This window comes from Accipiter gentilis, unplaced genomic scaffold, assembly GCF_929443795.1.
Source record: "Accipiter gentilis unplaced genomic scaffold, bAccGen1.1, whole genome shotgun sequence".
Lineage (NCBI taxonomy): Eukaryota > Metazoa > Chordata > Aves > Accipitriformes > Accipitridae > Astur > Astur gentilis.
The window spans coordinates 1,695,800-1,710,250 of NW_026061101.1; the positions used below are offsets into that span (position 1 = coordinate 1,695,800).

The window sequence follows — 14,451 nt, forward strand, 5'->3', positions numbered from 1 at the left end:
CTCTCTCTCAGCCGCAGACCACTGACTGCACGACAGCGTCGCCCGGCGGCCCCTTATATAGCCCCGTGTCGGACGCAAAAGAGACAACCTCCACGCGCCGCCTCTCCCCCCGCCCCCTCCCCACCCTTCCCGCCGGCCCCAAAATGAGCCCCCCCACACACAAACACGCAGAAAAAAACCCCGCACCCCACTTCCACAAGGGAAAACACGGGGTTCGTACGCCCACCCCTTGGCCCTTCCTAGCCCCGCGGCCAGGCCCTAGACAAACCCTGTTTACAAAAATAAAAGTAAAATAAAATAAAATAACCCCTCCTAAACTGCGAAAAGTTGCCCCAGAAAGTCAAGTGGGTGCAACACACACTCGCCCCAAGGCGCTGCAGCTCTGGGAGCTGTTTAGGAATAAAAAAAATGAAACTTAAAATGAGGTATGAACGGCAGATTGGCTTTACATACGTGCAGACAGGTGGCAAAATGGCAAAACCAGTGGCAATTTCCGGAAAATATTTCTTTCTTGCGCAGCCCTAGCTTCTCCTCCTGCAGCCGAAGCCTCTCGCAGGCTGAGATCCCTCTTGGAAAGGGCCAATAACTGCCTGAAACATCTAAGAATTAATGAAGCATGAAGTTTGCCTCCTGCTAATTAAAGCCCTGTTCCAGCCATTTCCTGGAAAAAACCATAGTTTAAAAAAAAAAAAAAGAGGAAAAAAGGTTTTCCTTTTTTTTTTTTTTTTTTTTGCTGTTTTTGTGCCCAGAGAGCTGCTACTAGAGATTAAATTTGGGGGTTTATTTTGGTTTAGTTCCTCCTGGTTTGTCCCGTCCCGCTGTATCGCGCTTTGCTCCATCGCATCCTCGAGGCCCCTCCACGGCTGTCAATAGCGGGACAGAGAATCACAAACGCCGCCTCTTATTGGCCGCCGGACGCGCTGAGGCTTCCTATTGGCTGCCCGACATCAACCAATGAGAGTGGATCTTTCCGTTCCGCTCTCCCGCGGCGGAGGTGGGCTCCCCCCGCCCACTAGTCCCTCCTCGGATAGCAGCGAACCTGGGTCTGCTAACGGGGTTTTTGCGAGAATAACAGATGCCCGGTGGGTTTTTGCATCGCTTCTGCCTATTTTTTGCCTTCGTTGCAAACCGGGGGGGGAGGGGGCGGGGCGGGGCGGGGGAGGATGGTTGGCAGCGCCTCTGGCTTCCCCTGAGGAAGGGGCTGTGATTTTCCTGGGGAAAAGCTGAAGCTGATTAATTTGGAGCTCAGCAACCTGCGGTTTTTATGATGCTATTTGGGAATATCCCACTTATTTTACTGTTTTATCAGGCTTATTCACAACTATACTGATTCCTGATTAGTCTCTTCTTTTTAAAATTATTTTTATGTGGGGTATATTCTATAAAAGTGAAACTTTCAGCTCAAAGACCCTCGCGCAGTTTGGTTCCCTGAATTAATTTGATTATACAACTGCATTAACATTATTCCCTCTGGGGATGGGCTGCTCTAACACTGCCTCTACCCACGGATCCTGCGCCTGCTAGTTCTTAGTTTTTCCCCTCTGCTTCTTATTTTTTACATCTGATTTGGGTGCTGAGGTTTCGTGGTGTTTTTTGCTTCCACTTTAAACCCCCCTGCTGGGCTTATTGCCGGCGACACAGCTAATATCCGCACGAGGTCCGTGGGACATAGAGGAACTCTGCTCGCTCGCTGCATTCCTGCATTAATCCCCGTTTTCTACAGCCACCCTCCAGCCGCAGTTTGCTTCCCCTGGGCGCAGCCGGAGTGGTAGAAAACTCACCCTGCAAATAAATCATCTTTCCTAAACCCCTGGCAATCGCTCCCTACATTCCGTGCTGTTGTTAAATCCTTGCTGGCCTTGTCCCTGCGGGTTGTTTTATCACTGGGGCAGTGAGAACGTCAGATGAGCTCTCCGTTGCTTTTCCCTGTGAGGTTCTGGATGCCAACAGCGGCCTCCTGCCCTGTCGCCGTTTCCAGGAAAACCATCGCCCGGCCCCTTCGCGTGGGCGTTTCTCTGAGCGTTCACAAGAAACAACCCCGTCGCTTCAGCCATGGCTGCGGGACACGCCGTGGAAAATCTTCAGGAGGAAACCACCTGCGCTGTCTGTTTGGATTTCTGCCGCGATCCCGTCACGCTCCTGGGTTGTGGCCACAATTTTTGCCGCCGTTGCCTCGATTATTGCTCCGCAGATGCCGCTGGGGCCGGTTCCTGCCCCCAGTGCCGTTTACCTTTCCCCCGCGATGGCTTCCGTCCCAACCGGCAACTGGCCAATGTGGTGGCAGCCGTCCGGGAGCTGGCAATGCCGGCGGCGGAGGAGCTTTGCCGGCGGCACTGCCAGCCCTTCACCCTTTTTTGTCGCCGGAATGGGATCCTCCTCTGTGCCGCCTGCGCCGAGAACCGTGCCCACCGTGCCGTGCCCCTCGAAGAGGCCGCTTGCGAGTACAGGGTGAGCGAAACGCCAGCTCAAACACCCTCTCCTTGCCTGAGCGATGCTAAAAACCCGGTTTCCCTTAAAACTCAGCCCCCAAAATAAATATCTTCAGATTTGGCAAAGCTTTTCCCCACCTTTTCCAGGGGAAAAAAAGCACCGCGAGCGTCCCCAAGTCAAAATTAAGCTGAAATGCTGCAATTTGCCGAGGCTTAAGCATGCAATGGGCTGGGGGACGGTGGCAGCTTGGGGACCAAAATTGTAAATATGGGTGATTTAAAAGCTCCAGCTCTCACCCAGCACATGCGCCGTGGAGGGTTCCTGCTCTGCTTCTGGGCACGGAGGGGAAATGGGGGTCCCCAAAGGGGGTCCGGACCCAGCTGGGGGTGCAAGGGTGGAGGGGAAAGGGGGACTGGGGCGTTCAAGGGGCTGGTGGGGACTTTTTAGGGGAGGTCGTAGAGAGATGAGGTATCCCAGCCTGGCTGGGAGACCCGTGGTGGGCATTCATCACTATATATTCCTATATCTATAGAACGTGTGGGTGTATAAATATATCATAGCTATAAAACCAATTCTAATGTGGATATGTTTGCATAGCTGCTTCAGTACAGCCGAAGAGGAGGATGAGGATGGGGCTGCCCACGCTGGCCATCTCCAGGGTGCTTCAGGGCTGCCAGCCCCCCTTTATTCCCAGACTCCAGGAGCCAAAACCCCTTCTCTTGGTTGCAGGAGCGGTTTGAAACTTCCCTAAAAGCCCTGCAAGAGGAGGACGAGCGACATGCCAGGCTGGCAGCAGCAGCGGAGGAACCGAGACAGGAGATGCTGGTGGGTGCTCCCACCGTCGGGGCGCACCGTGGGGGCCAAACTACTTCATGCCCCTCCCCCATCCTCCTCCTCCTCCTCCTCTCCCTTCATCCCCCAGAGCCGAGCCGATGCCGAGAAGCAGAAGCTGCTGGCGGTGCTGGAAGGGCTTCGGCGGGTGCTGGGCGAGCAGGAATCGCGGTTCTTGATCCGTCTTGGTTGCCTGCGCCGAGGGCTGGAGGAGCAGCGTCGCGGGGAGACCACCGAGCTGGCCCGGCTCCGGCAACGCCGCACCGAGCTCCAGACCAAGTGCCGACAAACGGACAGTGACCTGCTACGGGTGAGCCAAACCCTTCCCCCAAATCCCTCTGCTTTCCCCCTTTTGGCTTTTATTCCCCAGCAAACAGCCCTGAGCATCTCTCTCCCTTCCTCTCCAGGATGCCCAAATCACCTTGAGCAGGTACCGGGGCCAAAAAGCATCACCAGGAACGGTGTTTTGGGGCCAAAATCCTCCTTTTTTGGGGGTCTCCTCCTCACCCTGCATCCTCTTCCCGCGGGATTTTTGCTCTTGAGCTAGGGGGGTTGATGGTTAATCTGGAGCTTGGTGGCGATGGGGGAATCTCCCATCGCGTCTTGCAGGAGCTGGAGCCTTTCCCAGGGAAATAAAGTTCTCCCTGTGGCTTTCCAGCATGAGGAAGGGAAATTTGGGGACGTCTCAGCATTAAACACCCTGATTTGCTCCCTCGCCGAGGTGCACGGAGTGGAGGGCGCAGCCATCGCTGCCACCAACGCCAGAGCTGGAAGCGGAGTTTGAGGATTTTGCCCTGAAAACCAACATGCTGGCAGAGGCGGTGACACAGTTTAAAGGTGTTTGGAGGGGGAAAATTGGCAAAGGGGATTTAATAAGCAGAAATGGGAGCCTGGGGCAGGGTTGGACCCGGCAGAGCCCCCCCCCCCCCCCCCAGGGTTGGCAAAGTTTGGCTGGAAGGTCCAAGCATCGCAAATGCCCCTTTAATATAAAATAACCAGGGATTTATCCCCTTATAGCAGCCTTAGGGGGTGGGAAGCTGCAGGTGGGAGGTGCAGAGGGCTGCTGGCTGTTAATTAGCACCCAAATTAGGATGCTAATTCAGTGGGGGGGGAGGCAATGACTCACACAAAGTGGGTTTGAGTCTCCCACCTCTCCATGCAACAGGGAATGGAATGGGGGGAGGGGGGGGGATGTGGGACAGCCCCAGGGCCAGATCCAGGGGTACAAATCTCTGGGGTCATCTTCTGTTTCCAGACATCTTGGGGTGCTCACTGGAGGAAGACTTGGGGGGATACCGGAGAGGTGAGTCGGGCTTCAGGACTGACTTTATGTTCAGTGCCTGGGGCTGATACTCAGATTCAGCATCCAGACCTGGGGCTCAGCTGCAAAATCTGGAGCCAATGCTCTGGTGCAATACCTGGGACCGATGCCTGGGTGCAGTATTTGAAGCTGATGCTCTGGGGCAGCACCCAGGGTGGATGCTCGAGTGCAATATTTGGAGCTGAAGCTCCAGTGCAATGCCCAGGGCTGACGCTCAGATACAGCATTTGAAGCTGATGCTCTGGTGCAACGTTTGGAGCTGATAATCAGCTGCAACACCCAGGGCTGATGCTCTGGTGCAGTACGCAGGGTGGTTGCTCCAGCGCAGTATTTTGAGCTGAAGCTCCAGTGCAATGCCTGGGACTGATGCTCTGGTACAATATTTGAAGGTGATGCTCCAGTGCAACACTTGGAGCAGATAATCAGGTCCAATATTAGAAACTGATGCTCTGGTGCAGCGCCCAGGTGCAGTTCCCAGGGTTGATGCTCTGGTGCAATATTCACAGCTGATAATCATGTGCAACTTTTGGAGCTGGTGATCTGGTGCAAAGCCCAGGGTTGAAACTCCGGCATAGTATTTGCTGCTGATGCTCAGGTACAATATTTGGAGCTGACACTCGAGTGCAGCACCCAGGAGCGATGCTCGAGTGCAATATTTTGAGCTGATGCTCTCATGCAATGCCTGGGACCGGGGCAGATCGGGACCAGCGCCAGCGCCGCCAGCAGCGCCCAGAGGGGCCCCATGGACCCCTCAGAGAGGATCACCTCGGGTCCTGCCGTGGCCGGATCCAGGGTCACGTCCACTGGTGAGCAAACGAGAGAAGGAATCAGAAGCCAAACTTAAGCTTAGAGGACGCACACCCCAGGGTGGTGTCCCCCATGTCCCTATCCCCAGGGTGGTGTCCCCAGGGTGGTGTCCCCCATGTCCCCATCCCCAGGGTGGTGTCCCCAGGGTGGTGTCCCTTGCCCTGGGGTAGGGTGTCCCCAGGCTGTCCCCGTGCCCAGGCTGTCCCCAGGGTGTCCCCCCCCAGTGTCTCCGTGTCCCCAGGTGTGGGAGATCAGCTTGCTCTTCCCTAGGGTGGGTGGGCTCTTGGTGGCAGCGCATGGCACTGGTGGCCCTGCAGGACGTGGGTGCTGTGCTGGCGGTCCCATGGGTGCTGGGGGGACATCGGGGGGTTCTTTGGGTGCTGGGGTGGTGTCATGGGTGTGAGGAAGGGGGCCTGGGGTGGTGCCGTGGGTGCTGAGCGGGTCTTATGGGAGATGGGGGGGGGGGTCCCCAGGGTGCTGAGAGGGCTCTAGGAGGGTCCCGTGGGTGCGGGGCGGGGGTTGGGGCACCTCTCCCTTGGGGGTGCAGTTTGGGGGGGGATGGGGGTACTGAGGGGGTGATGGAGGGTGTGGCTGGGGGGCGTGGCTTCAAGGGGGTGTGTCTTCCCGGGTCCCCCCTCGAATATAGGCACTCCTCCGGGGTGCACCCCATGTTCCCCCCCCCCCCCCCCCCCCCCCCCCCAGGAATGGCATTCGCGCTGCTGCTGCTGGTAAAGGGCAGGGGGGGCAGGGGCCTGCGGGGCGCTGCACCTCCACCGCCTCACCTGCCGGCACGGGCCGTCATGCGCGTGTGCCTGGGGGGGCAGTGAGTTTGGGGGGCACCCCAAAGCTGACACCCCCCACCCAAACCCCCAAACCTGCCCCTGCACCCCCCCCAAACCACAACCTACCCCTTGGGGACCCCCAGACACTGATCCCCCCCCAGCCACCCCCAAACCTGCCCCGGGACCCTTACCCCCCCCACCCCCCATCCCCTTAGGGACTGTGAAATCAGCCTTAGAGCCCCTCCCCTCCCCCTCGGGTGCCCCAAAACCCTCTTAAGGAACCCCAATATCCCCTCAGAACCCCGCAACATTCCCTTAAGGGTCCCCCAATATCCCCAATACCCCCTTAGGGACCCCCAAAGCTCCCTTAGTGCCCCACCCTAGCACGCCCCAATATCCTCTCTTGGGACCCTCAAACCCTCTTAGGGACCCCAAACCCCCTTAGGCTCCCCAAAACCCTCTTAGGACCCCCAATGCCACCCATGGGGACACCAAAACTCCCTTAAAAGCCCCTTATATCTCCCTGGGACACCTCAATACCCTCTTAACGTCCCCTATATTCCTCTGGGCCACCCCAAAACCCCTTCAGGGTCCCCAAACCCCTGCTTAGGGCCCCCCAGGAGACACCAACACTCCCCCCGAAAATATGCTCTCACATGGGGGGGGCCCTGGACCCCTTGGGGATCCCCTCTATCCCCTTGGGACACCCCAAAACTCCCTTGGAGACCCCCAAAATATGTCATGCCCCAAAGGGCAGACTCTATGTAAATAATTTCTGGGAAATAACATGAATATGTATGACAATTCCGGAAAATGTAATGAGAATACCTGTATATTAGAACAATAGAATCTTTGCTTGCTGGAGGTAGCGGTACGCCCGTTAGAAGAAACTATCCCCCGTGCATCCAGCGCTGCAATAAAGAATGCCTACTTACTAAAACTCCAAACCTGAGTCTTGCAGAGTTGCTTTGACTGGCTTTTTACGGTAACACTAGTACCCCCTTGGGGTCCCTCAGTACCCCAATGGGGACCCGAAAACCCCCTTCTGACGTGCCCCTCCCAGGAGCTGCGTTCCCATGGGGGGGCCCTCCTGGACCCCTTTCAGGTTTTCCCCTTCTACACCATCGGTCACCTCCTCTTTGGGGAGCTGCCAGGGAACCCGGGCATCTGGGGGGGAACCAGGAATTCCGGGGGACACCCAGGAGTTCGGGGCTGTGTCCTTGGGTGGGGGGACTCTTTGGCTTCTGGGGGGACCCAGGCGTCCGGGCCCCCCCAGCACCCCCAACCTGCGGCCGCCGCCGCCCGGATTCAAACCTCCCGCCGCGTCGCCCCCGTCTGACGTCATTTCGGCTCGCCCGCCCGCCCACCGTCCGACCAACAGGCGCCCGCGCGGCCGCTCTGCGCCGCCGGAGGCCGCGTCTCGATGGTGCCCTGGAGGTGCAGAGAGGGGGCGGGAGGGGGAGAAGCAGCCGCGGGGTTGTATTAGCATAAATTTGCATGGCTCCTCCCCCAGACGCAGAGCACCCCGGCGGACCCAGGCATCCGGACAAGCAGCTCAGCGTTTCTTGACCGGGGAGGTGGGGCAGGGTTCCGCCCCTGTTGCTCCCCGCATGATCCCAGTCTCGCCCAGCATGATCCCAGTTGCTCCCAGGTACCCCAGCATGGTCCCAGGTGCCCCCCAACATAGTCCCACTTGCTCCCAGTTGACCCAGTATGGTCGCAGTTGCCCCCAGCAGGCTCAGAGTCACTCCCAGTACAATTCCAGTCACTCCCAATATGATCCCAGTTGCCCCCGCTGTGATCCCAGTTGCTCCCAGTTGCCCCCAGCATGGGCCCACTTGATCCCAGTTGCACCCCAGTATAGTCACAGTTACTCCCAGTTGCTCCCAGCATATCCCACTTGCCCCCAGTGCTCTGCCTGGCCATGGGGCCCCTATAGGAGCGACAGAGCCTGGGGCAGGGGCAGGGCAGGGGGCCGTTCTCTAGGGCCCCTACAGGGGTCTACAGGGTGTCTACAGGGCCTGATGGACCCCCCCTCCCCAGCTCTCCCCAGGGCAGCAACTGGTTTCCCTGGAAAGGCTTCGAGTTCTCCGTCCCCTTCACCGAGATGAAGCTGCGGCCGCAGCGCGACCGAGGGGACCCAGGTGTCCGGGGGGGTCCCAGGTGTCCGGGGGGGTCTGCTGGCAAATGACAACAGCTTTCCAAACAAACTGGAACAAGGTTGAAATGTGACAGCTTCGTATTGAACGTTATTCTAAAATAGTCAGGACCAGCTCTGAAGACTGGCTCTCTGTTTGGGGCCGCATCCTACCTTTTACAATACAAAAACAAGGCCACTTGGCACAGGAAAAAAACATACCTCTTGGCAGCACCTCCCCACGTCGCATCCGTTCAAAAGATTTAAAGTCCTACCTGTCTTTTCAAAATGAAACCCCTTGATATGTTATTTTTTGTACGTGTTAGCTACCAGCAAGCTTCTACTGGTACCTTTTTTCTGTCACTAGCCTCTTCTCTGCTCATGTTCAGCTATCACTGGAAATCTCATCACGTTGGATAGTTTACTGAAAATTTATTGTAACCAAAAAGGGACATAACAGGGCTGTAATGGATTCTGCAAAGCATTTTGCTGCTGCTATTTTATAACAGGTACCACCTTCTTCTGCCAGGCAAGTAAAACAAAATTCAGCTGTGAAAATTTTTGCAGTATACCCCACCCAAAGTAATTAACAATGGTTTAAAATAACATGCCCCAGCAAAACCTTTCATGATACATGGCCACAACTCACAATTCTCTACAAAATGTTCACTTTTATAAAGCTCTGATGTAAAACTCAAATAATCAAGCAGCAATATTTTAAGTGCAGCACAGGGTCTTCCATGTCACTATTTGCAACGCTTGAATTCATTTACATTTTAACAAAATTTAATACAGATGACTTAGGAATTAAGTCATTTTTTTAATATCCGTCATTCTATGTAGTGACAGATTTCATGTTTTGCTTATCTTTATCTTTGCTCTCCTTCGATTTTTCCTTCTTGTGTTTGTGGTTTTGGCTCTTCTCCAATGCCGTTTCGCTTCCAATGTGTTTCTTATGCTTCTTGTGACTCTTATGCTTCTTGTGCTGCTCCTTCTCTTTTTTCTTTTGCTTTTTCTTGCTGTCTTGACTCTCTCCTGAGCTGGCACTGCTGCTGTGGCTTCGAGGCTGACTCTCAGGAGGCCTTTGACTACAGCAAACACTGGGACGGCTTTGACTTCAGCTTGCTTCAGGCTGGTCAACTGCAGCAGGTGCTGCTGTATCCTCTTTCACCTTATCAGCAGACTTTTCTTTCGGGTCTTTTGGATTTTTTCCTGCAGCTCCCTCATCTTTTGCAGATACATTACTCTCACTGTCATTTTCATTGTGGTCTTTCTTTGCCTTTTCCTCCATGGCTGCTCTGGTTTCTGGGTGATCTTTTGTCACTTTGGGGTGAACTTTCTGCGGGGTACCAAGAACCTGCTCACCCTTTTGAGAGGAAGATGTTTCAACACTGCCTGTCTTGGGCAACTCCTCCTTCACTTTTTTCGCAGGAGGTTCCATTCCAGGAGATTTTTCACGAAATGAAGGAAATCCTTCATTCTTATCTCCTTTTCTTCTCTTCTGGGGTTTTTAATGTTTATTTCCTTTGCCACCTCCCTGTGGATATTCCACTTCCTTCTCTTTTGATTTGGTAGGATCTTTGATGACAGGGCGCGCTCTTCCAGACGATTTTTCAGGGGAATTTCCAGCTCTATTACCAGGTGACCTTGACCTAGAACAATAGTTACGACTCTTCCCTTTGCCTCTTCTTGGATGCGGCCGCGATGGCGAGTAGGAATGCAAATGGGAACGACAAAATGATCGAGAGTGGGAGCGAGAGGGGGAAGAAGCTGATCTTGACTTGGAGTAGGTATAGAAACTTCTAGAGTAAGACGAAGCACTATAAGGAGGCTTGGACCTTAAAAAAAACACAACACACACACACACAAGTTAATTCAAAACAGTCACTCTCCCCAGTTTTTTCCTCCCAAATTTGGTTTGAGGTTTTTTGACTCTCCATACACTTATGTTCTTTCAGCTGCTGACATAATGCTACTGCCAGCTGAAGAACTTAATAGCATGTAAAAGTTTCTGCTCACAAGACAGAACAGCTGTTGCTTTGTTAGTGGAAACACAGAGAGGAAGGCTAAGTCTGTTTCCACTCACTTCTACCACATAAACTACCATACCTATTGGCCGATTTCAGGTGGTGTATAGTGGCCTCTACTGCTATGTCAGTGCACACTTTTTTTCACTACTCTGCAACTGCATGCAGCGCAATTCATTGTTGTTGCAGTAAGATGCAAAAAGAGCAAGTCTTAATGGCTACAGTGCAGCATCAAACATCAGGAAAACATGGTTTGGCCTGAAGACAGTAAAGCTCAATTTCAAAATGCCTGCTTAGTCTCTTTAACTTCACTACTTCTTTGGCAATTTGTACAGGATGCAAAATACTTGTACTGCAGTCTTACAATCAACACTTCTAGCCCAATGTCCTAGCAACATCTTGCACATACCTCTAGCTCTAACCAAGGATAGTGACCGTGCTTCAAGAAAAAAGTCGTATCTAAAGGCTTCTAAACTCAGCCTCGAGTAATATGACTCAATGCCATTACTCTAGGAAAGCTACTGACAGCATTACTAAGAGACAGCTATTCAGACTCCTGCCCAAGTGATTTGGGGGATAGAAAACATCAGCTGCCCTGAGTTTTTCCTTCACAAGTTTTTCTTGTTTTTCATTTAACAATGTCAACAAAATTCTAGTGAAAGCCACCAGTTTGCAGTCCAGCTTAAAATCTCTCCGTGTATCCACAGGAGAGAGACAAACGAGGAAATGGAGACAATTTCTCTCACATATCTCCTCCGATGTGCTTTGAGGTAATGGTTACAATCATGTAGTCGACAGGGAACCAAATTGTTCCCTCACATTGTGTAATTCGTGTTGAATTAAAAAGAAGACAATAAGGTTTACATACCAATCGGGAAGGGGGAAGGGACACATTGTGATTGACTAGATAAGGAGGGAAAAGCCAATGGACCAGATAAGGGGATGAACTCTATGGTGACTACATTCCTCCACATCAAAAGACACTCCACAGACACTCTCCTTTGAGAAGATTGACCGAATCTACCCATTAACAAACCTGTGAAGAAAGAAGCAGCAAGACAAGGCGGAGATCTACAAGAAAGGGGTGCATGAACTGTATAAAAGGAATGTAACTATAACAGAAAGTTGTGAGCCGTTGGTGGAGCGCGGACTCCCCGGCCGCCCAGCGCTGCTTGCTTGCAATTCTGAATAAATACATGAATTTTATATAGAATTGGCTCTGTTGGTTTATAACAATCAGAACAGGGAGATGCAGAAAATCCGGCTACTACGCCTATTCACTTCCCAGCCTCCTCACGGCTCTCAGGAGGTGAAGGGTGTCATTGCAGAGAAGCTTCAGGGAAAGAGGCCCCTGTTCCTTAACAACTGCTGCCCCATTATCACTATCAGTCAACTGTCATCTCTGCCATATTTGAGCTAGTAACCTACATATGAAACTCCTATCCCTGCTAATCCCTTGAATCATCCAATCCATCCAATGAGAGAGAGGTGCAGTGGAACTCCCCCTGATTCTTCCAGACAACCTGCTTCTCCATTACAGACATGTAAACCAGTTACCTGGAAAAGGAATGCCTACGCTCCTTTGGAATCTTTTTACGTTCCATCAATTCCTTAGCAATATCACTGGCAAACTCATCGCGTTTGGACTTTTTCTTTCCCCTGTTAAAATAAGTTTGACCTTTATTACAAAAAGGCACCAAGAAACAAAACATGGCCTATATGAGAAAATATAGACTGCATGCAAACGCAAAAGGGGAACGTCCTATTTCAGCAAAAACAGTTTAGCATTCCTACAAGTTTTAGGGAAAGTTCTAGAATGACATTTGTCTTGGTTTAGTTTTGCATGTTTACCATCTGCAACAAAAAAGTATATTGGAAAAAACACTGTCATTTTTGCTTACGTCAGGTGCACTTAAGTGTAACTGCAGCTCGTTATGCCATCAAAATACAAACATGAAGCCCCACGCAGCTTCACTGAGCCAAATACTTACTCCTCTTTAAGACTCCGTTGTTCTCTGTAAAACTCCTCCCTAGAGAAAGGAGATGCTTGTGTCCTTGGGATGGTAAGTGAAGGAGACATGGGTACTGCTCTTGGGACCCAAGCTGATGACGTGTTTGCAGGAGCTGGGGGATATCCTGGAGGGGGGACAGTGCACCCAGCAGATGGAGGCTGGCCAGGTGGAAACTGAGGAGGAAACGGTGGTGGTGGTACCCCCAGTGGAAGAGGAAGTGCATGGCGTGCTGGAGGATACAAGGGAGCTGGAGGCACAGGCACAAAGACTGGTGTTGATTCTGGTAGTGCTGGCGCCTGAGTCCTTTGGGTACATTCACTGTGCAGGCGTCCTCGGTTTGGACCTCTAACGAAACCCGAAAACATGTGTCACTGTTTGTTACACTCTGCCTGATTTTAAAGGGGAAAGCGAAGGAAGCGGGAGCATCGTGGCAAGCACTTCTTGTTCTCAACTTAAGCATTTTTCTCCCTGCTTTCCGTTCATGGGAGATTACACTCACTTCTTGATCCTCATCCTCGCCTTCCACATCCTCACCCCCAACACTCCCCTCGGTCTTCTCTCCTTACACTCAGCTTTGCAGCTGCGGGTGGAGGCTGCCCATGCTTAACAGAGGCTCCCATCTCCCACGTGCCATGTGCCCACCGCCCCTCTGCTACTCCTTGAGACACTTAATATTTCGCACTTCTAACCTTCAAAGTCCTGCACAAATATTAACTCATCTTCTCTCAAACTTCTTTTAACCTCTTCCACATACGCTTCCTGTGCTGTTGCCTCATGATGATGTACTTGGCCTGTTCTTGTCCCTGCATTGTTATTTTCTTCCTTACTGAATCTGAGATTTTAAACCATCTGTGGGATGGATCCCGATTTTTGTTTGGATTTATCTTTGAGATTTTATAAAGACTCTGCACCCTTACAGTCTATCTAACATCAGGTATATAAAAAAATGAAGGACTGACTTGGCACAGCAATAATAGATAAAACAGACTCTTCTCTTCCCATCGGAGAGAAAGCAGCTGGGCTATTTGAGACGACTAAATTGAAGAAACTCAAAATTGTCCTAAAATAACAGCCTTGACTTTTCCAATGATTTGCTCAATCAGAATCAATTAAGTTGTTCAAAAAAGAACGCTGGAGGCTGGTTTCTATTGGGAAATCAATTTCTTCAGCCTTATACAGCCAGTGAGCAAAAGGGTGGCTTTCCACCTGATCCTTTAATTATATTTGATATTTAGATGCACTTATGGTTTCCTCAGAAAGCGTTCATTTTTCAGAGTCCTCTTTTCAATTATGCGCTGGACTTTTATTGTAAATAATCTTACTGCGAGCACATAGCCCTTTGTTAAAGCCAATTCCAATTAGGCCATTTAAACATTAATGACCACTTGTATTCTACACAACTATCGGTGCACACTTACTTCATTATGAATCAGCTGTTGTAGAACTTATGTGTTACAGCCTCATTTAACAGGTTACAAGTATTAATACATTGCATTTTTGTAGAACACTTACAGTTCCCAGCCTGGTCTGCCATCTGCTGAGCAAATTGTACTGGCTCTTGCTGGATGACCTTTTGGAGCAGAGAGAGGAAAGAGCAAAAAATCCCATTTGGTTTATCTGAAGATCATTTTTTAAAAGAAATTCTAAAGTTACAGTTCCTTACCAGTGGTCAGTGTTGATTGTCCTTGGGGGCCCAGACGACTTGGTAATGCTGGTTGTCTTAGTACAGGAATCTGACAGCCCTTGTGAATAAATGCAGACAGCTGGCAAATAAGCTCTACTAAAATGCAAGAATCGCTGCAAATGTTGAAACAAAGCTTACCTTCTCTTCCAACAAACTGCTGATTGACAGAGATGAATATGTAGACGCTTCAGCAGCAGTCACCAGAGCAGCAGGAGGTGTAAGAGTCAGGAGTGGTGGTGGTGGCAGTCGCAGCTGCTGTTGGTGCCAAACCTGCTGACGGTGCCTTTTTCTGTAACCGGCTCCATTTTTGAAGTTGCTCACAGCCTAGAGGCAGAAGAACATTTACAAAAAGGTAATATGAAACTTCAGCAGATACACGAACAAAAGCCTCCACAGAGTAAAATTACTTGTGTAAGTAGC

The 14,451-nt window shown here is 51.6% G+C and overlaps 1 protein-coding gene across 1 annotated transcript; it reads left to right on the forward strand.

Moving 5' to 3' along the window:
- Window positions 1-886: 886 nt before the first annotated feature.
- On the forward strand, window positions 887-6,542 carry LOC126037426 (E3 ubiquitin-protein ligase TRIM41-like). Its single transcript, XM_049797725.1, has 10 exons — window positions 887-1,082; window positions 1,934-2,448; window positions 3,160-3,255; window positions 3,353-3,571; window positions 3,669-3,691; window positions 3,983-4,098; window positions 4,517-4,564; window positions 5,280-5,388; window positions 6,092-6,212; window positions 6,522-6,542. Exons 2-10 carry the CDS (start codon window positions 2,053-2,055, stop codon window positions 6,540-6,542), a joined length of 1,149 nt encoding a protein of 382 aa, XP_049653682.1. The 5' UTR covers window positions 887-1,082; window positions 1,934-2,052.
- Window positions 6,543-14,451: the final 7,909 nt, after the last annotated feature.

Coding starts and splice junctions, on each gene's coding strand:
- LOC126037426 (XM_049797725.1), top strand. CDS start 2,053: ATGGCTGCGGGACACGCCGTGGAAAATCTTCAGGAGGAAACCACCTGC. Junction 2,449..3,159: donor AGGCCGCTTGCGAGTACAGG/GTGAGCGAAACG, acceptor TCTTGGTTGCAG/GAGCGGTTTGAAACTTCCCT. Junction 6,213..6,521: donor CGCGTGTGCCTGGGGGGGCA/GTGAGTTTGGGG, acceptor ATACCCCCTTAG/GGACCCCCAAAGCTCCCTTA.